This window comes from Panulirus ornatus, chromosome 68, assembly GCF_036320965.1.
Source record: "Panulirus ornatus isolate Po-2019 chromosome 68, ASM3632096v1, whole genome shotgun sequence".
Lineage (NCBI taxonomy): Eukaryota > Metazoa > Arthropoda > Malacostraca > Decapoda > Palinuridae > Panulirus > Panulirus ornatus.
The window spans coordinates 8,838,853-8,864,748 of record NC_092291.1 but is presented as its reverse complement, the minus strand read 5'-3'; the positions used below and the strand labels follow the sequence as shown (position 1 = coordinate 8,864,748).

Genomic DNA, 25,896 nt, shown 5'->3' with positions numbered 1-25,896 from the left:
GACCCTACACACACCAGTCTCGAAGCTACCTGTCCTGCAGCACACTCATTCATTCTCCCTCCCTCACCGGGTGTCTCTCCGCTGCACTTCACAGTCTGGCAGTGAGAACTCTACGGATGGTCTGTTGTGTTGATCGCTGTGAGGTTGTAGCATAGACGGCGGGGAAGAGCGTGTGGCATAGAGCTTCCATGACAAAGATCACATCTTTGACTACTGACCGACGGATTTGAGTCACGTTGAATGGGTCGACAAGGAGAAAACTTGAAGAAATCTGAACCATAAGAAGACAAACACGAATTAGTCATGAGAATCAAAGTTGTATTTCAGATCCTTGTGCTAAGCGCCTCGTCTTTGCAACTGTTGAACGGGGCTACAACTAAGAGGAAGCCAGGTGCCTCCCCCTACACTCCCGCATATCAGAGCCATCTTCGCAGCTGTAAGTCCTTCACTGACCTCGTCCAACTGGTGGAAGCCGCTCAGAAAAATCTCCAGAGCCTCCACGCAGCCATTCCCGACAACAACACCAGCAGCGAAGCGAGAAAACCTCACCTAACTCACCGAGCGAAACTATGGATTAGCAAGATCTACAAACACCTTCCTCGGGCCACCAAACACTGCAGGTTGCCCAGACCCTTGGATAGCATCCTCGAGGAACAAGTTAACGTCAGCTACAAGGGTCTTACTCATCCAAAAGGTGACAGCTATGTACAGGTTGCGAGGGCTGGACTGAGGAAACACTTTACCGGGAACGTCAGCGACAGTTGTCATTCATCTAAGAGAGATAAGAAGAAATGTGTGATGGCGTTGGCCGAGGTGCTGCTGGTGATGGCATTCAGGGGCGGAGAAGCGGGGTCACGTGAAGGAGAGGCCCAGACAATACCTGAAGCAGAGGTTCTGGGGTTGCTGTTGGAGATCCTGCGGCTGGGTCGGCTGGAAAAGCATCGCACAAAACATCCTCACAGAAAAGGTACTTTCTGCACCATTTGTTTTTGTATTAGGTCGGTTAATTACTGTAATCGGTAACCTCATCCCCTCTGAACATATCGTGGAAATCTTGGATGTATGTAGCTCATGACTGCTTACTTTCATTAAGTATCTTTTCATGATTTTCTCTGTTGGATCATTGTGTAAATATTCCTAAGTATAAGCGAACCAGAAGTTAAGGTTTCAGCAATCTTCTGACGTCTTGGGTATTGGCCAATCATCTTCATGATGTAGGAATTACAGGCCAATGAACGTTGAGGGACCAGCTTCCACCGTCAGCAGTCATGCACCTAGTCTCTTCGTCTGTGGCACTCGTTCAGTTTTGATAACTATTCAGTTGATATCCATCTAACATAGATTGATCCTGGAGCCCGTAATCTCAGCTAGGAACCGCATCCATGATCCCAGCGCACTATATTCCCATCAATCGAAGCAGAGAGAGAGCAAGCTAAGCTTAGATATTTCGTCGTGTGAGGCTGCATCAGCGCTGCTGTGCCCTCAACACTTGTACTTCCAGGAACTGATGTTCAGCACTTAATGTCGCTCTTTCCCCCTCGCGCCTTCGATAGACCTGAGGAAGTCCATAGGCGTGCCAGCGGCAGGTTTGAAGAAGACAATCGTGGCGGAGGTGGACACGTCGGCCGTGTTGAGGGAGGTGCCAGCGACATTCCTGAGCGTGACATTTCGCCCACGAGTCATCCAACACGGGTGGATGACCTTCAACACCAGGTGAGTGGCTTTCTTCACTTCTCTCCGATGACCACGTTGAGAGAAACACATGTAGTGCTAAGTCTGACCCCAGGGAACACCGTGACCTGTCCTTCTTATCCTCAGTTCGCCTGTGCTGCGCGTCATGCTGCGCGCCCTGTCCCCCGCCCTCTTTAGAATGGGAGGGTCGTCGGCCAACTTCGTCACCTACGACCCAACGGTGCAGGAGCCATCCTTCCCTCCGAGCGACGCCCTTGGCGATGGACCGGCCGGACAACTCCCCTCAGACGACCCCACTGAGCACCCCCGTATGGGAACCCACTTCCATAACTCTGTCAAAAACTTCACAATCTCAGGTGAGGAACAAACTGAGTTCCGGTTTTTATACTCCGCGTGTAACACGACGTTTAAAAAGGTTAAAAAAAAAAATCCTGGTAGAAAGGTTTTCGAAAAATAGTCCAGAGTTGAAAATGTCAGTAACGGAAGTCCTCTCAGGTCTCACCTCACTACCGTACTCTTCCCACACGTGTGTGAGTTAGAAGCTACCTCCCGGTACCGCTAGGTAGTTCCCTTGTTGCACCTACACTAACTGTAACCTTCTGTTAAGAGCCAGTCTGATGTACTATCATCATTGCTGAATTACATCAGGTTTCCTTAACAGCGAAATCACTGGATCAGTTAGCAGATAGCGCTGTTTCCGCTATTATCTTTATCATGATTATTATCCTATCATTTTTACGAGTTCGTATTCCGTTAAGCAATTGGTCGTTCGGTCTTTAAGCCAGTCAACTATATAAAGGTCATTAAAGTCGTCATGGTCAATACATAACAACCGATCGAAAAGTCTTTAACACCTTTGTACGTTAACAATACTGTCTACATACAGCACATGATCACACTGTGTTTTGACAAATCACAAATATCTTTACTACATTTTCTGTCAATATTAGAATGAACTGATGACCTGATTGCCGGAGACTTGCTCGTCTTACTGACATTCTTGCGCTCTGTGTGCACAGCTGGAGACTGGACGCAGCTGCTGGATTTTATCGAGGCAGTGGGGATGCAGCTGTTGCTCGACCTGAACCAGTTCTACCGTGACGAGGACGGTGGGTGGGACCCCAGCAACGCCTTGCTCATCATGAAGGACGTGGCCGCCAGGGGCGCTCATGTCATGTGGCAACTCGGCAATGGTAATTCTGCACACCGAGAAATGCAAATGTTATTTACCCTCTTCTATCAAAGCTCAAAGCTTCGAATCTCAGTAAACCAAGAAGAGTGAACGTCTTATCATATCAAATTACACTGTACTAGACTTTCCTCTCCATGTTCCTTCCGTAAGTGACACTGACGCCGCCCTCTCCACACATCTCCCTCCCTCCACAGAGCCCAACGCATACTATAACCACTACAACTTCAGCATCAGCGGTCAGCAGGCGGCCCAGGACTTCGCCCGATTGCAGAGGAAGTTGGAGAGTCACTTCCCGCTCGAACAAGACCGCGTCCTCGTCGGGCCCGACGTCATGAAGCCTAGGAATTCGCCCCAGCAGGGCGCCTCCTCCCCAGTCCACGGTACGGGTTTGAAAATAACGAATGGCCGAGAACGCCTCCCCCTGCTTGCATAGAGCTCTTGCCTCATATATAGTAGTTTGAGATGGGACATTTAGCTCCCACTAAGGTACTAATTCTTGTACAAAATCAGATTATGAGTGTTATCATTTCATTATCAGTGATTATCTAAAGACTTCATATATATATACTGAGCGAAGAGAATTTCGATTTCCTTTGTGTGTGATATTTCCCGCTGACATATTAGTAACATGAATACTGTTTAACTTAATGCTTGAATTCGCTGAATTTGTTGTTTGATTCTAAACCATGTTAGTTTTGCCAACCGTATACCGCTCTGTGCGCTGAGCAGCTTTACTGACCTAGGAGCTTGACCGTGTGAGCACTACAGAACGACCCGTGAGTGCAGTAGTACGACCCTTGAGTATAACGGTACGAGCTATGGCCTTGTTACGACCTTTTGGTATGTTGACATGATCGTTCAATCTAATCCTTAGGGGTCAGGTCAAAGGGCAGGCGTTTAAGGGTCGTACTCGCTGGCCATACCTTTGTGCTCAAGCGATTAATTCCTATGCGATGGATATGTTTCGAGGAACATTGCACTGAGACTTGCCCAGAGACGACCTGACATCACGAATCCTTCACTATCCCCGTCCCATTTCCCAGAATCCTTCCCTGCACTCTAGAGAATCCTCGGCCTTTCCTCTAAGAATCCTTTTCTGCACTCTATAATCCTCGACCTTTCCTCTGAGAATCCTAATCTTCACTTCCCGGTGCTGGAGCCTAGCTGACGACGGAGCCACAACCATCCCCCAGTTACTGTGTATAAAGTTCATCTGCCTCGGTCTAACCTTAGTCATGGTGTCCGTAGGTTTGTTGGCTTCCCCCGGCCTGGCCTCAGATTCCATGGAGTACCTGCGAGAGTTCCTGCAGCACCTGAAGATCAAACTGACGGCTGTATCCTGGCACCAGTGAGTACTCCTTCCTTTCAGACGTGTACACAAACACTCATCTATAGACCTGTTTACTCAGCTTCTTACTGGCACAAGCCCCAGGACACATCTGAAGCCTCGCTCTGCATGGATGGTGAGCGCCAGATCGAAGCTGTACCGAACTCTCTTCCTCCGCCTCTCGATCATGATGTAAGACTGATATATGACTCTTTTGCAGGCTCTCTAGTGTGATAGATGGGATAGCATTTGGATTAGTATACTACCCTGATCTTTACATGGAGCATTTATAAACGTCACAGATCCCTTTCAGTCCCTGCCTGTCGATAAGAGTAGGTTCAGTACTGCTACGACCGCGTGTCTCGAGACAAATTTTCGAGACGAAGTTCGGCACTGCTTCGTTCAGTTGTGTCTCGCTATTTTTGCTTACAAATGGACGTTATGGCTCAGACGTAATGATCCATATATGTACACCCATATGTAGTATTTTATGTGTGTGACGAGAGCCAGATATATGGATTAGTCATGATACATTCATTCACATGTACATATGTTTGTAGATTTGATTGTGCAAACATCGTAGTAAATGTTTTGATAAACGAATAGATTGAAGGTGAAACTTACACTGACGTATTATTGATGAACTGTGTATGTGTTAATATTTGTGCACAAAACACAAATTTGAAATATTCCGGAAAAAAATCATGTATTTAAGAAAGACTTTCAAATAAACATACTGAATTTAATACAGATGAATAGTTAAACAGATGTTCATTCATCACATGTTCATACACGTATCTGGTTAGCTTTTATCAAACGTTTAGAAAGTCTTTGAAATTGGACTCACTCACAACGGAGCAACAGGCGTCAGCCTCCCGCTCCTGTCTGGCCCACTCTACAACCCCACTCTAACACCTCGTATTCTCCTTCTTCAGGTACTACTTGAATGCGGACAAGGCTGACGTCGAGGACTTCCTCTCCCCTGACACACTGGACCGCCTGGTGTGGCAGACGGCGTCAGTGGCGGCGATCAGGGACGAGCTGGCCCCAGACACCCCCATCTGGCTCAGTAAGCCTCTCCTATGGCGTTGTCTTAAGCTTCAAGTAGAAGGTTTTAATCTAGTGACCATGTTGCTGATATGCAAATGGTAGTGAGATGAAGTGGCTTAATCAAATGTCCGGTAATAGAATTGCTATCTTAGAGCTCAGAGGAAGAGCTGCTACTGTGTGTCAGTGTTTGCGCCTCTGGAGCAACCATATTCCTTTGGGAGAGGAACGGACCGGCCTGTGTTCAGGGAGGTGCTCTGGTCTTCCTAGTCGGAGGAACGAGTCAAAAACTACAAAACGTCCAATGAAGACAAAACAAACTGAAACTTTCAGCTGTAGGTTACCAGACTAGAGCCTTGATTGGGCGTCTCTCTTTTTTAGTAGGTGTAACAGAAGCAGTCTCTACTTGGTCTACTAACTACAGGGCACGTGAACCTTGCCTGAGCCACACCAGACAAAGGTGGTAGAGTTAGAAAAGTTACCAAACTGTTTTTATCAGGCGAGAGTGAAAGTAACGATGCGTTCACTCGTCAACAGCTGAGTCCGGTGCAGCGACGGGGAGCAATAACCCAGGCGGGACGACCGCCTTCGTCAGGGGCGGTGCTCCAGGCTTCACCGACGCCTTCGTCGGGGGGTTCCTGTGGATGGACAAACTAGGGGTTGCTGCCCGCGAGGGCGTCGACATTGTGGCCAGACAGACACTGTACAATGGCAACCTGGCCATGTTTGATGAGGACCTGTTTCCAAACCCCGTAAGTAAGGAGAGAGAGAGAGAGAGAGAGAGAGAGAGAGAGAGAGAGAGAGAGAGAGAGAGAGAGAGAGAGAGAGAGAGAGAGAGAGAGAGAGAGGCCATGACAACATCAATTCTGCATGTGCATCACTAGCTACAGGCCTGACGTTATCACTTCTACAGGACTACTGGTTGTCGGTGCTGTACAAGAGACTAGTGGGAGGGCGAGTCCTGGACCTGAGCCTCAGTCACGCCCCGTCCACCACACGCCTCTACGCTCACTGCCAAAAGAACTTCACCCGAGACTACACACCAGGTAGGCCTGGGTGCGGTTGGCCGGGCTCTCTCCCTCAGGAAACTCCTATAGGGTCGCCCTGCGTCAAGTCCCTCACGCTTGACTTTAGTAAACTAATGTGTCCTGCTGTCAGCGAAGGAAGAATGTTTTCTTTTCATTTATAAGTTCATGAAACATTTGACTTGATCTTTGACCCTGCAGGCAGCGTGGTGGTCTTCGGGATGAACTTGGCCAACGAGACGACGGAGGTGTATTTTAGCGACGACCTGGCCCTCTCTAAGATCTTCGAATACCTGCTTCAGGCTCCTGATGGAGACCTGCACTCCAGGTATGTACCTGCACTCTTCAGGTATCTTCCTCTACACCTCAGTATAATGATGTTCATTTGTTTGTCATTGGAAGACTGGATTTCAGTTCAGCACGGCAATTGACGATTAATAGAATCCTATAGTACATCAGGGGGAACTGATTCCACTAAGCCAGACAGTAGGAGTACAGTCATAATTGGTGCCTGAACAGGGACCCAGTCTACCCGTTACATTCGAGTAAAGGTTATTGCGATTCCCTCCTACAAAAAAAGAAAAACTGTACATCTATGTACAGTGCGTCAATTGGCCATTACAGACACACACACACACACACACACACACACACACACACACACACACACACACACACACTCAGAAAACAAAAAGAGACGGACATACTATTCCTGTACTCGGCGATGGGTACAGCTGCAGGATGAGTAGAGAAGGCTGACAACGGACGCTTGGAGTGATGTTGTGCGTGCATCATCAGCGAGGAGTAGGGTACCTCTGGGTGAACGCCGCACCTCCTGACAGCTGAGCGCGGTGGAGGGTATGGTAGAGAGGCGCAGTACTGCGCCGCTCGAGGTGGAGACAAGACCATCAAATTGTGAGCTGGCGAAGCACATGCCAGCGAAGGAGATGAGTAACAAACATCATAGGTAGAGAGATGGAGACATCTGTATAGCAGTCATGATCAAGTGACCTCAACATCCTAGTAAACACACAGACCCGCTGTGACCAGACAAGAAGAGTCAGAGTCAGTGGCAAAAACTTGGAGAACCAGTCGATGCGCAAGCTCATGCTTAATAAGCTATGCCAGTAGCCTGCAGCCCAGTACAGTATGTGCAGATGTAGTCATTGTTAATTCCTCACCTCACATTGTCTCCACAGTATCATATATGATTACTAAACTACATAACTGCAATCCACATAAATAATACAAATGAATTACTCTATTCTCAATACTTCATTATTAAAATTCGACAATAAGTGCATTACCTCTGAAGTAATTTCACTTTTACCACATGCATGTATATAGCTGTGTTTACATGTTCACACCCAGTTAGCCAGGAGTTAACATAATTGAGCAGCCTCCACGGATCGTCGAGATATACCAGCGTCATGAGTCTTCAGTAAAGGAGTGTGTCGAAAGCTTTCTGGGAGGCCAGGAATATTATACAGTCCACCCACTCGTCCATTCTATCTAGGATGTTCACTCTCTCCTGTCAAGACCTTCCAATCCGTCCATGATGACTGTCTTTTCCTCCTTCCTGCGTCCTGTCCTTCCTACTTTTAAAATCGTCTTCCTGGAAACCGACGACAACAATCGACCCGCTTCTCTTGGGGGTTAATTTGTCCGTTTCCTGGTAGGTATGTGCTGTTGAATGGGTGGCAGCTGGAGATGACGTCGGAGGGCTTCCTGCCTGATCTGCAGCCTATATCCGTGTCCCCTGGATACCTCCGCCTCCCACCGACCTCAATGGGCTTCTGGGTGCTCCCTGACGCCCACGCCCAGGCCTGCATGTAGTCCAGGGCAGCCCATACACGCCCACGGCTCTGTATAGCCCAGAGCGTTATGTCCTCATCCCTAGAACAATGCTTCACCACTTACGGATCACTTGAACACCCACCGGTCCACGCAACGCAACACCCACAGATCACGCAACATAGCACCCACGGTTCACACAACTCAACACCCACGGATCAAGCAACACAATGCCCACGGTTCGCGCAACGCAACGCCCACAGATCACGCAACATAACACCCACGGAGCACGCAACATAACACTCACGGTTCACACAACTCAACACCCACGGACGGATCACGCAACACAACATACACGGATCACGCAACTCAATACCCACGGATCATACAACTCAACACCCACGGATCACTTCCATATCCACGGATCTTCACCAACCAGTACACGATCAGTATGTCCGTACTACATATCCACATAACTAAATGTATTCAAATGTTTTCATGTAAATTACTGTTCTTTCTTCTGGTGTATCGGTGGATGTCTTAAGGACATCTTTAGTTTACATTTTTGATTCGGTAATCATTAGGCCAATAAAGTACGGAGATTTGTGCACCTTTGATAGATATTCACAATTTTTACGCAAAAAAAGGATCTAAACATAGTGAAGCAAAATTGCTGATGATCCAGTCTCTCTACATAGTCACATAATGGAATATTTTGATCAAATTATACCTTAAATACATAATTATTTACTCTTAGGAAGGATTTTAAGTTTGTAAGATACTGATATATATATATATATATATATATATATATATATATATATATATATATATATATATATATATATATATGAGAACTGAAATTTGTGTATTATAAACATAAATTTCAAATTTACAATTTATTCTGATATGAATGAGAATATATATGTGTGATGGTTGTTACTGGTAAGAATATTTACTATAAATTCATGGAATATATCATCACTCTTTAAAATCATATCCAAAAACCTAACAAGATAAGTTGTTGGATATTTTATGGACGGAGTTGTAAAAGCAGTGCTTAAGAAACCTTAAAGGGATGATAGTAAAATGAACATAGGATTTCCTAAAGGCACGTTCCAAATGGTTTATATGTAGCTGGTAAACCTGAAGAACTTTGGCCCACATAACGGACCTGGATATAACAGACAGAAGCTATCAGACCTGAAGATAACAGACAGGAGCTATCAGACCTGAAGAAGATATCAGTTACGAATATCGTGGAATTCCTCCGTTTGAGTATCTCAACCCTGGATGCGTGAAGATGTAGCGACGGTGAACCTGAAACCCTGTGGGCCAAGGGGGTGATGGAACGACCAGAGCCAAGAGATCAGATGATTAGAGACTGAACAGTGAGAACCAGGGGCAGCAGCAGCAACAACAGCAGACACCACATAACAACAACAACAGCAGCAGCAGCAACACTGTTGTGAAGGCAGTGAGTGTGGGCAATAAGAGTGTCGCCCTTGGGTGGCACTTAACATCTCCCTGTGAGCTTACCCAGCTATTAACAGTAATTAAAAATGTAATATTGAGGTCCAGTGTGTGTGTGTGTTGTGTCCGTGTGGGGCCTACCCTCCCGCACCTCAGCATTCCTCCCACATCTTCTCACTCAGTGCCTGCGAGTCACGTATCACTGTACTCTACGACTCCCTAGGGCTCGAGAGCTACGTGTCCTGGTTCCCCAGGCCTGAGGAGTCATTTATCTTGATCTTCTTTGAGTCCCCAGGGCTTGGGCGTTACGCGTCTTGGTCCTGTCTGATTCCTTAGGTCTGTGAAGTTGCGCATCCTACTCCTGTATGATCTTCCAGGGCTTGGGCGTCACGTATCCTGACCCTCTATGATCCCAGGGTTAGGGAGTCGTGTATTCGACTCCTCTATGATCCACGGAGCTGGGAGTCGTGTACCCTGGTCCTCTCTGTCCGCCACATCGAGGCCACACCTTTACTGAAATTCAAAAAGGGATGATAAAGCGAGGGAGAAATATTAGGAAATATATCGTGAGAATTTTAGGGAAGTGGACACTACTTTTTAAGAAGCGTCGGGTCATATTAGCTGCTAGGAGAAACACGAAGGGGTCTGTGAGGAGTTTTACCGGTGCTGAACCTGATGAAGGACAGGCAATCCTGTCCAGGATACGTGGCCATCTACCTCCACAATCTGGCATCAGAGTACCCAGGTTCTTGCTTCGATTCCCCCTCGCCTATAAACAAATATAACGTAAGCAGCAGGAGTGTTGCCACTTGACCCGGATCGTAGTACTTTATTAGTTCTGGCCGACTACAGAGGCATCGCTGAAGCCACGAGAGTTGTGACCTGGTTTCTATTCCTGTCTTGACCACATTATTATGTTGGTTTCGTTGTGTTCTCGTGTCGAGGTCGGCCTCTATTGAGGGGCGGGAAGAGGCTCCGTCATCCGAAAGTGTTCAGTCTCCTGTCGGTAGATGTACGAAATATATTGAGCAAAATATCGTTAACGTCTTATTAACGGAAAGCTTCATTGCGCCTCGTTTAGATTAGGGTTAGGTTAAGGTTAACTTAGGTTAAAGAAGAGTTACATAGTTGAATGGTTATTCCACAATGTCGGAAATGTAACTTCTTGGTTACTTTAGGTTAAGATAGACTAGGTTACGTTAAAGCTGATAAAGTCGTAGTTTAATCATCAACGACTCGCAGAGACTGATAGCATAAGATTATCATACTGGATGTAGTTACCTCATCCCTGAAAATCGACAATATGCCTTCAATTTCTGCCTTGGCTTAACACGGTCATCGTCAGTCAGAGCACACAGACTAATTCTCATCGTGTGTACCTTGTGTTGTGGGATGAAGCAGAGCCAGCCAACCATTGTTCTCTCAACACGTCCCCTCTTACGGCCTGCCTTATACCGTGGACACCGACGCGAACAGACGGAATACTGAAAATGCAACAACCTCCTCAAGGACCTTAATCTTTCAGACGAAGGCGAGTGGGCCGGGTGGAGAGGGAGACATAGTCGAAGCCGTATGAGAAACGTCACTTCCACCGTGAGGTTTTGGCCCGGCTGGATCATGAAGGTTGATCACACACACACACACACACACACACACACACTCACACACAATCATCAGCACCGGTGGTAACAGCAGCAAGACTCCAGTCGCTGTTGTTCTAGATGTACAGCCGCTCTTGGGGCGTGTGGCTCTCTGCCTCTGGGAAGGACAAACAAGATACCAGTCTCTCTCTCTCTCTCACTAACGGCCAGAATATGTAAATATGACACTAAGATTCGAATGCGTAACGAGGCGACTACCGGCCTTGTTCCCTGTGATCCTAGAAGAACACATCCTTGTCTGGCCAGTGACCTGAGAAAGACAAGAATTACAATAAAGGGGAATGAATCTGTAGTGATTAAATGGTACACATTGATTACAATCAGCACGCGTAACAGCGCTTGGTGTCCCTGTTCATTAAGGGAATACGAAGACAGAAGATGATGCACGCTGGGGGATACAGCCCAAGGCACGATCAGGGTATTACAAACCAGCCGAATGAGGGAGAAAGGATACGAGTGACAAGACCGGAGATCGAGGAGTCAGGGCCACCAAGTTGAGATGCTCGAAGTAAGTTTGGGAGACAGAGCCAGTGTGTGTGTGTGTGTGTGTGTGAGTGTGGAGGAGAGCGGCACGAGAAGAAGAGGGTGTGTCTGCCACAGGCACAGGTGGTGTAGGGAGTCGAGGTAATCAAGGCAAGAAAGGGTCTGCGTACGTCGTAGGCAGACTCGGACCCAGCGAGGGACACGAGCGTGTGGGAATGGGGGACATTAGGACGCCCGCCTCAGTCAGCTGACAGTGAGAGAATAAACAATGGTTACTAATGTCCCCGCTCATGTTTACCCTCTGGATAAGCAGGCAGAGAGAGAGAGAGAGAGAGAGAGAGAGAGAGAGAGAGAGAGAGAGAGAGAGAGAGAGAGAGAGAGAGAGAGAGAGAGAGAGAGAGAGAGAGAGAGAGAGTCGTGTTTTTTCTATTGTCCACCGAATCTATTATGATCCCATCCACATTATATACGTCAGCTTCTTATGACAATCATCCGATTGCTGCTGAGCTCTCTAACATATTACTTCAGCCATGATCAAGCAACGGTTCGAACCGGATCTGAATTCGTGTTCGAATCCCCGAGATATTTTGATTATGGCTGGGCACTGTAATGAGTTTTCCCTGCTCGTTGTCCACACAACAGCTGAAGGTCTGGCTCCGAAAGGCACAGACAGTGGGACACAAGCTGAACTGCGTCATGCCATAATGTCACCGCCATGACCCCCATGAATCACGTGAGGGTCAAATAAAAGGCTCAGCGGGCGAGTCCTGAACACTTGACTGTGGTAGTGGGAAATGACGATCGAGTGAGCCTCGTCAGATGTGGCGGAGGTCGGTCGTGGCTGCTCTGGCCCCCCCCCCCCCCCCCCCCCCCCCCTCTGTTTATGATGCGTCGCGTTTGTTTGACCCTAAGAGGCAGAAAGAAACAACAACAACACAACAACATTACCATAAGATTGCTCAAATGGATTTTTAAATTCCGTAGCGATGTGACATCAGCATTCCACTGTACTGGTGGAACCAGTCCCTCCTGATGAAGAATACAGATAACTCTTCGAGACAGACTGACTGATCTGTGCTGTGTGTGCCATAGTGTAGGTCAGACACCTGAGCGGGAGGTGGAGATCCCCACACACCATCATCTGCTTGCTGACTCGGCCATCCAAGCAGTGACTCAAACCAAGACCCATTTAGAACCACTACGCGAGCAAGCAGATATCTATGGTGTTCTCTCCTACAGCAAGCCTTCTCAACAGATGCTTGTGTCTACGATGTGTTGACGTGATCGCCCCGCTAGACTACAGTAGAGTTGAATTTCTTCATTTTTTCAATTTCAAGTGACGCGTTTCTTCTAACGCTGTCTTTCATCTGAGACTAATAATGTTGGACTTCCCGTCGCACTTGATCCAAACTGTAAGTAAATCTTGCTATTCCCATCTGGGTCTTTCCCCACAGTCGTTGGGACGTCCCATGAGCTGCTAGTGAGCCAATGGTCATGGTGTGACGCTACCGTCTATCATGCTATGATACCATCAGCTGCTGCAGTGCGACGCCACCAGACCAGCTATGTTAACTACGCTCTCCTCAGCTTGTGCCACGAAAAAATGATCATTCGCACAGCATTTAAATGACCATGGCAAGGCCACATGGGCCGTTACAAAAAACGCACGTGCGTGCAAGGCTGCTGCAGTGACAGCACTCACCCACACAACAGATAATGTATATACATACTAACACCAACAACATATTGGCTAACATACTACCGCAATCATTCACCACTCCGTACCTAATGTAGATATCGTGTACACATTACATGCCCAAGGCACGTACATAGTGTACTCCCAAATTCTAAAACGGTTCAGGTGCATTTACATAATAAGTATATATATATATATATATATATATATATATATATATATATATATATATATATATATATATATATATATATATATTATCCCTGAGGATAGGGGAGAAAGAATACTTCCCACGTATTCCCTGCGTGTCGTAGAAGGCGACTAAAAGGGAAGGGAGCGGGGGGCTGGAAATCCTCCCCTCATTTTTTTTTTAAATTTTCCAAAAGAAGGAACAGAGAAGGGGGCCATGTGAGGATATTCCCTCAAAGGCCCAGTCCTCTGTTCTTAACGCTACCTCGCTAATGCGGGAAATGGCAAATAGTATGAAATATATATATATATATATATATATATATATATATATATATATATATATATATATATATATATATATATATATAAATGGCGTCCTAGCTACGTCTCTTCGTTGTATATCAGCTGACTTACATTTCTTTCTTGTGTCTTCCTGATGAGATTATTACACGAAAGTGCACTTGGGAACTTATCGTGTTTCATTTTCCCCATGGACTCAGGAATATATATATATATATATATATATATATATATATATATATATATATATATACTATAAATAGAAGTACACACAGCATAATCAATTACAAGCAGGTGATTACAAATAAATAGTTGGAAATAGGGGACCACAAAAGAGACGATTACAATTCGGTAATTACACTCGCACATGGAAAGCCTTCGTCATTGACCACTACCGGACACTAATGGTGAAGTTAGAATTCTTCGTCTGTGCCAGGTGAAGACAGCTCAGGATGGACCGATGCCTACGGAAGAGAGAAGAGAAAACGCAAGTCACACAGAAGCCTTTTCAAGCAAGTCGAGGGTGAGGGAGTTAGTGTCCGTCCCACAGGGCTGACTGCAGGAGACAAGCATTTCTAACCTGTGGACCAGACTTGCCAAGTGAGATTCAGAATGTGTGCTGATGAGGATCAAAATCTTGAAAGACGTATGCTGGGTAACAGGGAATAAGTCATAAACCTGTATACAATGCCAATAACGATTCAGTGATTCCATTTATCATTGCGCTAATTACTGGCGGGATTTATGATTTGAGTTTATATTTCTATATACATTCATGTATGAGGAAATGATCAAAACGATAAATGAATCTCTGAAATCATTATACACAGTGATCGAATATATGAGTAACAGAAAAATGTAGCCTGTGAAATAAACAGTAATGAAGATGAAAAAAAAAAAATGAAATGGACTAGATTTTAAAGTCGGTATCAAGGTGAACGAATTACGAAAATCGTACTGTGAAGTGCAAGTGCCAGCACCATCCCACTAAGTCCATCACAATAATATTATGTTCGGTGTTGTAAGGCAGGTAAATTGTATGTTCTGATCCGCGTGAAAACCGCCTTCTGTGTTTAGAGAGATGTACACACAACGTGCATTTCACCCCAGCTGAACTATGCTGTAACGCTCTGATCTCATTTCTTGAATTACTGAAGAAGGTCCAGAGGAACGGAGCGAGATGGCATCAGAGCTGAGTCTGCCAACAACACCATAAGAAAGATAGAGAGAAGGCCAAAGAGAAGACATGATCACATGATACGAGAATGTTGGGCAAGAGGAGGGTCAGCGGGTGTTACATGAGGAAGTTTTTGCCTCAGCATGACAGTGGTGGACACGCGGAACATCAACCAATCCAGAGAAGTAGGAAGTAAACACGGGCACAGCGTTGGAAGCAGTGAATTCCATATGGCGGGGGGTCATGGGTGTAAAACTCACATCCCCGTTCAGTACCAATACGTAATCACATACAAACTGAAGTTGATAATAAGTTGATGATCTTGCATCTTTTCTATAATGCATTCTATTGCAAATCGACACAGTATTAGATCAAATAGCGCTCATGATACGGACAATATAAAAGCGCTGAGGAAGTACCTTGTATAGGAAAGCCATGGTTCACATGAAATACGAGGATAAAAAAGCATATATGCGAGAAAAACGATAAGTATTTTTACCCTATCAAACCTGAAGGAAAATGAAGGGAGGAAGGTAGATGTTAGAAGAGGATCGACTGGAAAAACTCTTTCTCCAAGGTTCGAGTTCCGTGCAAGCTGCAGACATGCAAAGATAAGATAAGAAATATAAGACGTGAGGAAAGTATTGTGCACCACCGGGTGAGGCAGGCAGAGAAAGACGGAACACAATCAGCGAGCCCTCAGCGGCTGGGAGTGAGAGCAGAATTGGCCAGTGACCATGATAAAATTAAAGGAAAACTTATAACAATAAAACTTGATTTAGGGTCCTTACGAGGGTTAGTTACTCATTAAGGATGAAAATAGGTTTCCTGAAACTGACTCTGACATCAACAAAAAGGATAAAGGATACGAGGCGGGTGAGAAGGGAAGTTTCATACTGCACCATGTGACGTTGCCAGGCGTAGGGACGTCTTTCGCTGTCCCATTTAACATACTCAGGTACAGAGACGTTTATCAGCGCCCTAGCTGACGTCCCCAGGCACAGGGGACGTCCCTCAATGCCGCAGTTAGCGTCATCAGACACAGGGGCGTCTCTCATGGCACCAGTTGACGTCACCAGACAAAGGGACGTCTATCGCCCGGCATGACATAACTTTCCAGGTCACGCCATTACAGCGTGGTCGGACAGTTCGCTGTAACATGACTCAGGATAACTTCGTAGTGCACTATTTCTCTGTGAACAATTTGTGCAGTTATTCTGGTTTTCATGACAACTGAAAAAAAGTGATTGTATTGTCAGCCGGGGTTTGGATACACCTTTATACAAATAAACCACAGTAATGACTTGCAGTGCACTGAAATGACAGGTGTTTGAAAATTTCTATAATTTTGAAATGCTCGGTATCATGAAAATTCTTTAACATGAAATTTGACAAAGTTTATTCTGCAAAAAGTTGAACGATGAAATTCTGAAAGGTATTAAAGTTATAGTGTTGATGCACTTCAGTGGCACTTTTAGGATTTTAGGGACCTGAGGCTAAAATATTCTTCCCTCCTTCTCCCACCAAGTTGCACGTAAAATGTATTCGAAAATTTGAAAAGGATTGATAATTGAAGGAAAGTCAGATCTTTCCATTTTCAAGGTCTTGGCCATCGATCGAGCCCTGGGAAACTGAAAGAAGATCCACAACAGTTTGGTTGTCTTTGACTTCCCAAGCAAGCAGGTCACATTCTGGTCTTAGGGTGTTCATGGTAGGGATATCCTTGGGGTCTCGTTATGAGCCAACATGGGTTAGTTTTGACAAGAACCAAGTGGGCCTGAGGGGGCGGAGCACCGCTGCACAGCCCAGGGGTTCTCCTCTCATTTCTATAAATACTCACGTTCCCCTGGTCCCTCACCAGTTGTGGGCCTGACTCCCCAGCTATCCAGAGCTCCCTGGACCTCAAGAGCCTTACCAGGCGATCGCTGTCCTAACTTGATACAGTTTCTTTTGAGGAGAATCTGTCAGGAACAACATGTACGCCTCCACCTTCGTCGCCTTCTTCGTCTGCGTGTCCTGCGTCAACGCGCTCTCTCCAACCATCCTCGCCTTTAACAGTAAGTGCCATATATTCTTTTTATCTCCCAAACTGTTGGCTGAGGGACTCCTGTTGCATACGCAGACGATGGTAAGCGCCTCCATTGTCTCTTAAACTCAAAGGTAAGTGCCTTGTTCATTAGACACCCGAAGAGGTATCATGTCTTTTCTTAAGATTGTTTGTGTTAAGATTTTCCTTGCGCCTCAGAATGAGTGGTGAGATAACACCATATCAGGACGGGTACTACGTCCCACATACCGGGTTAAGCGCCTCGTCTCACACACCAGGGAAAGTGCTGGATCTACACAATCCTGTCGCAAACCTTGATCAGGGTTGGTCATCCACGATCCTTTGCCTGCAGCATTTCAGGACCCAGAACCAACTGCTAGTGTGACGTTCAAACAATGTCGAGGCTTCAGCAATATTGAGGCTTTGGTCATATCAGAGCTTCAACAGCGTTAGGACTTAGGCGTTGCCAGGGCTTCGCCAGCGCTGGGTCTTTGACAGTGTCAAGGCTTCTCTAGTGTTGGAGCTTCAGCAGAGTTGAGGCTTCACTAAGTTTAGAACATCCGCGCTGACGGGGCTCCAGCAGTGTTGAGGCTAGAAAGAAAAAAAGAAGCACTCATCAACCACCACTGAAGGAAAGTAGGTTAAGAGGAGAGGATAAGTACATACAGATATCTAAAAACCATCACAACGTCAGCATAGACTAGATCTCTGATACTGTAACGAGAGTCCAGGGCAAGAAGGCACAACTGGAGATTATGCAAAAGTGTGCGGAGGGACGCGGGGCAGCATTTCTCCAACAGCATAGTAGTGGGCACGTGGAACAAGCGAAGCCAAAGCACTTAAAAATGATCACTATTGGAAAAATACAGGGGTATACACAACAATAGGCTATGTTTCATTAGCAGAACCTCACGAGTGTAAACCTTCCACGTATGCACAAACAGGCAATGACACACAAACACGAATAGGCATCCAAAAATCACTGCATACATACATTGTTGTTTAATATCTGAGTTAAAAAATACGTGTACTTTTTCCCATTCTCAGTTTCCCGGTTGCAGTATTGTCTAAGTGCCCACCTTCTATATGTGTTGGGAATTAGATACATAAATTCGTTGCCAGCATGGACGACCGTGGTTAAACTAGCTAGTCAACATGGTTTCGTCCTATAACGGTATTGTATTTCGTGGCTAGGTTACTGTACCCAGGGTAAGCGACCACTAACTCCCTTTCTTCTTACCAGACAGGAGAATTATGTACTGGTAAATTTTACTAGCTAACATTGGTTTCATATAAACCTAACTTTCTAGTTAGTCTAGAGTTAATATAGCTTAATAACGAGATTATATGCAAGTTCTAAGAGAGTACTTCTTTCCGGATGCTGTTGTTGCTCGGTGACATCTCTTGTCGTCAGCCACAAGTCAGTCATTTTGCGAGGATTTCTTTGCTACGAGCTTAAACTGGTAGGAAAGACGAGGCTATCCGATCTTTGTCATATTTATACTGTCTCATAACTCAGTGTCCGCTTCTAAACCGCAAAAATATTTGTCATACCTGGCAGAAGCGCCAGGGTTACAGTTGCCATTTCATTTCATCCCCCTCCCCTTGTGTAAAACGAGTTTTCTGTTAAGGTAAAGTTCACTCAGACGTGATGAAGTGTGGTAATATATATGACAAATGGGTGGCATATACTAGCTAAGAAAAGAAAAAAGGGTATACTCACCATGGAATGAATTTGATTTTGGTGGCGAAACATCACAGTGGAAGGGGACTTCGATTTCCTGCTCACTCGCAGCCTGCCACCTTCATCTGATATTATTAGTAGTAAAAAGCGGCATTTAAGGGTTTTGTCTTTCGCCTCGTACCTGCTCAGTCAGGTTAGGTCAGGTCATGGTTAAAAATCGGCATATGGAATGAGTTATTTTTATATATTCATCACCTATATGTGAATAAATGTAATCAATTTGCTGATAATTTTTCCTCTATAAACAAACATGTATGTGTGGTATAGGAATGTTAATTGTCGATTCTTTACAGCTAGGCGAGCCGAGACGACAGGTGCCAAATTACTGGGCTGTTTCATGGACAGCTCGGGTAATATCAGGTGAGCATCTGCTGTACTTAACACACGCATGAGCACCTGCAGCACCTACACACAAAGTACTGAGCACCACATGCTGTATCTACACAAGCTCTGAGCACCCGTACCATCCATTCTGCTTGCACACGTATTGAACATTCGTACAATCTATTGCGCCTACAAATGCAATGAGTATACGTAATATCTGCTGCACCTTCACAATCACTGAGCACCTGCAGTATCATGCAACATTCACACAGGTCAAGAACGTCGTTTTACTCTCACAGTTTTCCCTTCTGTAAGATTGGCTAGGCATGATGGATACACACCCTCACCACAATACTGTACGACTGAAACTATAACGACAGATAACCATTTAACTTTGACATCCTTCAAAGTGGAATCTATGAGACCATCAAATAATGACAAATATTGTCTTTCATGATTTGTTTATTGGGCTCCAGACATCAATTAACTTTTCAATGTGTTAAGGATGATTCTAAGACTACATACACTTTCACTATGCAATGTACACGAACCTTCATGAAGATATAATGTCGATTCCATTTTGATATATGGTTACTGATGATTTATGATATCATGATATCAGATTTCATTTAGATTTATGCGACGAAGTTCAAAGTTCCGAAGCTTTCGGTAACCATTACGTCGTACAATAGCGTATTCATCAAGGAGAAAATAGGCTTCTTCACTATAAATGAAAGTGTCTTCCATATCTGTTTTCCTGTCATAGGCTTTGTATTGCAAAAATCGATGAGACAAAGAGGTATCCTCGAGTGACTTTTGTCTCCAGTGACTTTTACCAGACATGTAAATTTCTTAACATGGTTGCAGATGTCGCCCTGCAAGTCAACGTAGCCGCAGCGACATCTTCCCTTCATCGAGCCCTGACATCATCAGCCTTTCTCCGAAGATGATGGAGGAGGCCCAGCAATACGTGACTGCGGTGGAGGACGCTGAGGATGTTGCTTTTGCCACACCTGAGGAGGTTGTGGATGTGGAAGCTGCGAAAAACCCCAGCTCAATCATCACATTGCCAGACCTGGGAACCGCCAGGATCCTAAGATGTGCGCCCTATGAGATCTATGTCCCGGAGCTTGACAGGTGAGATTGAATCTATATTCTCTTGTGTCTGTCTGTCTATTCTGTGATTTGCTTGCATATCGATTTACATATGTATGTGTATACATAAAACATTATTGTGACTGATATGGCAGGGGCGAACATGCTCCAAAAGCCATCGAGGATCAAAGAAAAAATTTAACGATGTAGAAATTAATTAGGGCTTCGCAGGGGTTTGTGAGGCTGCCTCTTAAAGACAGAAAGGTCACAAGGAGAGGGAAAGATGACAGGAGGGAGAGAATTCCACAGCTAAGCTGTTCGAGGGGAGAAGAGATATCATAACGTTCAATCCTTGAGTGGCCAGAATCCACACAGAAACTGCGGGAAGCAGCAGCCAGATGAGTGCTTATGGTCCAAGCCTTGGTGGCATGGATACACGTAGTTCATCAAAATACATACAACTAGTCAGACGTATAAATAGTGATTCAGTAACATTTAGTTGATGGTAGTTGTAAATCCAGTGATCTTTGAGGCATATGATATTACGCATAAAATCAACGTATTGATTTTTTTTTTTATACTGGCCAGACAAGGGTAATTGCTTTAGCGTCAACCTTCTGACGTTGGGTGTTTGAACTTTAATCTCATGAATTGCCAGGATCATTAACGCCCTTATCAGCAACCTACATCCACCAACCGAAAACTTCTTTGGGTGATTAGGATAATTTTACGACTACTTTCACTTTCACTGTGGCCATATGTTTTGATTTCTAGTTATTTCATGGCATGTACTATTGTACGTCCATATTCATCACCACGTCTTATGAATTGTTCTCCCGTGACAGGTGTGAAGACGTGGTGGCGCATCTGAAGGCCCCAAGGATGACGGACCCCAGGGTGGGCAGGTGGTACAGTTGGAGGAACTTCCTGCTCGACGCCCGACACAGATCAAGAGGATTTTGATGAAACAACAACGATTCGTCAAAATTTTCTTCATAATGAATTTCTACAGCGCAGTGTATTTCAAAATATCCCCTCTGGAAATGCTGCATTGTTGTTACAGTATTTACGTGATCAAGTCAGTTGTTGGGGGTTGCTTTTTGATGATCAACGTTCGTCGACACTGTCTTTGTCTTTCAAATAGTCTATGTTGTTATCATGTATTGGTTAAGTTTAATACATTGTTTTTATATATGATTTTGTAGTAAAAACTTTTTTTTTTAAATAGATAATTTTCAAGATGATACTGATTGTTTGGTGTTCCTGCTTTCAAATTTTCTGAATAGCATTGTGAAATCCTGACTAGGTTTGATCTCAAGGTTTCTTGCTTCGGCTGATTTAAACATTATGCTGGTAACATGATACTTGATATTTATATTCTGACACATGCAAACAACATTCACCTGTTTTGTATTCTGAGGGTCTGTAGAACCCACACGATAAATGATAATCATAATTGATCTGAAATATCAATCTCAGTCACCTTCTGCATGTATAAACCCATCATTTTTTCTCGTTTGCAGCCATATTCCTCCTTCCTCCTTCGGAAAAAAAAAAACGAAAATACTGGCAGTACCAATAGTGCGAATCCATCCAAGTTATCAGCAAAAAGACAACCATAAAAGCCAACAAAAGACATTATAAAGTAACATTGTTGAATTCAGAGTCGAGTGGAACTAGTTCAGTGTTCGAGGTGCACATCGCCTTACACGTGTATCCAGGCCATATTCGGAAGATGCGATTAGAAATCATCCTTTCATAAAAGATAAGACGATGCAGGAAGTGAAATGATGAAATGTAGAGGAATAGTCAGTCCTTCACACAACTGTCAAGTTGTGACAAGCGATAGCCAAAGGAGCACCTCATTGGAAGAAACAGCTGATTCGTGAAGTAACTTGATTAATAGAGATACAATGTTAAAGTGTCGTCAGAATTAATGGAAGGGAAGGAAAGCTGTTGGACAGTTTGTTAGATCAGTGCAAATGTTGTATTTCATCTTGGCTAAGGTTTTTAGTTATGCTTTTGGGTATTTGGCTATATTCTTGGCCGTTCCTGCGCACGGAGTCTACAGACCATATACTATTATCACGTAATATTGCTTAAAGTGTGATCTGGGTAATATGCGATCCATCAAAAGAGAAAACAAATTGTTAGTCTGTATCACCCACCAAGTCACATACCAACAGCCATACACAATGTGTTGTTACAATGCAGGGCGGTTTCTCAAGGTTGGTACGTGTCTTGCCCTCTCAGGCCTAAGAGAAAAGGTTGCCACTCACACCTCTCCCAGCTAGTCCGTCTGAGAGGGAGGAAGAGGTGAGACAACCTACCACTTCCATCTAATCCATGCAGTTTGAGTAGCACACCCGCTGACTCCACGTTACTTGCTTATGATCCGTCAGCTACAGACCTGACGGTGTACTGTTCACGTGAGACCCAGCCATGATCTCGGTATATATATATATATATATATATATATATATATATATATATATATTTTTTTTTTTTTTTTTTTATACTATTCGCCATTTCCCGCGTTTGCGAGGTAGCGTTAAGAACAGAGGACTGGGCCTTGGAGGGAAAATCCTCACCTGGCCCCCTTCTCTGTTCCTTTTTTTGGAAAATTAAAAAAAAAAAATGAGAGGGGAGGATTTCCAGCCACCCGCTCCCTTCCCTTTTAGTCGCCTTCTACGACACGCAGGGAATACGTAGGAAGTATTCTTTCTCCCCTATCCCCAGGGATAATATATATATATATATATATATATATATATATATATATATATATATATATATATATATATATATATATATATATGTATATATTATTTGTCTTTTTATTATAAATCATTTGTGTTATGTTTTAACATTAGATTTTTGACATTCGTTAATGTTTGTTTGTAAATGGTAATTGTTAAACTATCGCTTCCAAACCGGTGAATTTCTTCTGTTGTCAAGGCTGATCGACCTTTATGTACCCTACCTGTAGGGTCTGTTATGGAATGGCTTGTATCTGGCAGTTCTGTCATTGTTATATCTTTAGGCAACATGTCAGTTGCCTTTCGTGACGTGGCAGAGACTGATCGAGGCTATGAGAGCTTCGTCAGCGTAGTGATGCAAGTCAAACACTGACTTAGACAAGGAACAACTGTGGCTAGGATTCCCGTCTTGGGTAACTTGGCCTGGTGAGTGTTAATTTTGTATAACGGGTTGTTCTTTATGTATATATACATATGCATATTTTCTTATCTTACCATAATCTATCTTCCATTTGTGCTTTGTGTTTTTTCACGTGCTGGATTTTAATTTCGTTATAAGCGTGTTGACGTTTACATTTGTAATTCTTTTCCATGTTTCTTATTCTTTGCACTGGTACTGTTAACTGGTAAATGCTTCTTATATCATGCCAGAAATCTGATCAAATATCGATCAAGGAGTTTTTGTATTAATAGCTTCAAGCGTGAAATCTACACCGGTACGAAGAGGATAAAGCTCTCAAACGCTTTGGAAATCTCCAGCACTACAGATTTTTTTCTAGTTACGCTTGAGTTCCAAGGCTGCGATATTACAGTAGCGTCGAAACGATATATTCCTTTGGACTGAATTCATTGATCCAGCTGTGCTCCAAATAATAAAGCCTCACCAAAGGTGAATTTTGATTACCGGCGTAACCTCAAACGGTCAGGGTCTGGTAATACCTATTCATCACATATGAAGACTGTCAGGCGGCGAATATTATGAAGCCTCATTTCGAATCATATGTCAAAAACATACCCAGATATGAGTCTTGATCATGCAGGCATTTAATGGCCCCAAATTACCCTCTTATTAAATCTTTTGTAAGGACCCATTGCACGGGTCCCACTTGAGAGATTCGTCTCTAGCTTTTTCTCGGCCGTCAATCCACTTAAAAAGTCCACCATCCCGCCACTGGAGCAGTGTACCCTCCCAACTTCATCTCGCGAGAAACTTTTTCTCTTTATAGACTCCAGTTCATTTAGGAACTTGAAGGCTATGATCAGCTTGCCACTTACTCTTCTCTCCTCCATGGTACTTCTTTAGGCGGGGTGACCAGACCTGAGAAGTTGAATCCAGTTGTAGTTCATGTTGTGAATAGCTCGCCCCAAATTTCCTTATCCATATGATTAGATGTGATGTTCATTTTGCCAACAGACTGTTTGATTCTTCAGTGTGTGTAATATTTACTACTGTACGAGGAGGGAGTTCTACGCAAGTGGGGCCCACTTCTTGAACACTCTCGTACGACTTCTTGAACTATTGTATAGTCATCAGTTGCAATATAATTACGTAAAATTATTCCAGTCGTCCACTACCCTCGAACTTGGTTGAATACTTCTTTACATTTCTATTTCCATTGCTAACAACTGGTGAAAGTCATTAAACTCTATACGTGTAAATAATGTATCAGGATCCCAGTCATTCATCAACCACATCAAGTGGAATGATCAATTCTTCCCACGGGTGTTCCTTGCTTACCTCTCGTATGCAACAAGATCTCTCTCTCTCTCTCTCTCTCTCTCTCTCTCTCTCTCTCTCTCTCTCTCTATATATATATATATATATATATATATATATATATATATATACATACATACATATATATATATATATATATATATATATATATATATATATATATATATATATGAGTGCATTGAATCAACTTGGATATATTAGTAAATTCTATTTTACATAGTAGAATATTTAAAATAGATATAGCTCAACAAATATTCATTTTCTGTTATTGTACTGCAGTTAATATAATGGGGAGACTATTCTATTTTGGATTTTACTATTTTTTTTTTTTTCTCTCAGGGGAAGTGGACTTCCTGTTGTTCTCTATGCCAGCGCTGGACCCAGTGTGTTTGGTTGAAGCAAGAACACATCCGCTCACTCGCCTGTTCCCTCTAATGAGGAGTGGTTATCAGCCGATGTTTAGCAGCCTCGCGAGACGAAACGGTGTTTGGAAAAATTGTGTCAGAAGGTTCGAGTAACAAATCCTAAACGCGTCCTATCAGCAAGGTAGGCAAAGTAGATTCATCATTGATAGGCTGTGAAGGAGGATCCCTCGAATATTCATATATGTATATTATATTTGATCGCATCTTCCAGTGTTGGCGAGGTAGCGCCAGGAAGCTGACGAAGAAAGATCCCATCCACTTGCACACACACACACACACACACACACACACACACACACACACACACACTCACACACACATATATATATACTTGCTCGGCCCCGTCCATTCTCGGCGCCACCCTGCCCCACAGGAAACAGCATCGCCACCCCCTGCGTGGAGGGGTAGCACCAGGAAACACACGAAAAATGGGCACATCCGCTCACACTCATTCTCTAGCTGGTATATATATATATATATATATATATATATATATATATATATATATATATATATATATATATATATATATATATATATGAGTCACAGGGTGGAGGAGGGGGCGAATGTTCTGGGAGCGTGAGAGAGCAGAAGAAGGTGTTTTGAAATGGTTTCGTCACATGGAGAGAATGAGTGAGGAAAGACTGACAAAGAGGATATATGTGTCAGAGGTGGAGGGAACGAAAAGGTGGAGACCAAATTGGA

The 25,896-nt window shown here is 44.1% G+C and overlaps 2 protein-coding genes across 2 annotated transcripts; both read left to right on the top strand.

The window, feature by feature from the left end:
• The first annotated feature begins 6 nt into the window (after window positions 1-6).
• Window positions 7-8,685, top strand: LOC139747427 (heparanase-like). The gene is made up of 11 exons (XM_071659765.1): window positions 7-967; window positions 1,554-1,713; window positions 1,819-2,048; window positions 2,712-2,885; window positions 3,079-3,264; window positions 4,133-4,232; window positions 5,147-5,280; window positions 5,796-6,010; window positions 6,172-6,304; window positions 6,485-6,611; window positions 7,963-8,685. Exons 1-11 carry the CDS (start codon window positions 304-306, stop codon window positions 8,117-8,119), a joined length of 2,280 nt encoding a protein of 759 aa, XP_071515866.1. The 5' UTR covers window positions 7-303; the 3' UTR covers window positions 8,120-8,685.
• Window positions 8,686-16,205: 7,520 nt separating this feature from the next.
• Window positions 16,206-21,515, top strand: LOC139747428 (uncharacterized). Its single transcript, XM_071659766.1, has 4 exons — window positions 16,206-17,116; window positions 19,144-19,210; window positions 20,042-20,311; window positions 21,115-21,515. The coding sequence occupies exons 1-4, from the start codon at window positions 17,035-17,037 to the stop codon at window positions 21,230-21,232; spliced, it is 537 nt and encodes a 178-aa protein (XP_071515867.1). The 5' UTR covers window positions 16,206-17,034; the 3' UTR covers window positions 21,233-21,515.
• Window positions 21,516-25,896: the final 4,381 nt, after the last annotated feature.

Coding starts and splice junctions, on each gene's coding strand:
- LOC139747427 (XM_071659765.1), top strand. CDS start 304: ATGAGAATCAAAGTTGTATTTCAGATCCTTGTGCTAAGCGCCTCGTCT. Junction 2,886..3,078: donor CATGTGGCAACTCGGCAATG/GTAATTCTGCAC, acceptor CTCCCTCCACAG/AGCCCAACGCATACTATAAC. Junction 6,305..6,484: donor CACCCGAGACTACACACCAG/GTAGGCCTGGGT, acceptor TTGACCCTGCAG/GCAGCGTGGTGGTCTTCGGG.
- LOC139747428 (XM_071659766.1), top strand. CDS start 17,035: ATGTACGCCTCCACCTTCGTCGCCTTCTTCGTCTGCGTGTCCTGCGTC. Junction 19,211..20,041: donor GACAGCTCGGGTAATATCAG/GTGAGCATCTGC, acceptor ACATGGTTGCAG/ATGTCGCCCTGCAAGTCAAC. Junction 20,312..21,114: donor TATGTCCCGGAGCTTGACAG/GTGAGATTGAAT, acceptor CTCCCGTGACAG/GTGTGAAGACGTGGTGGCGC.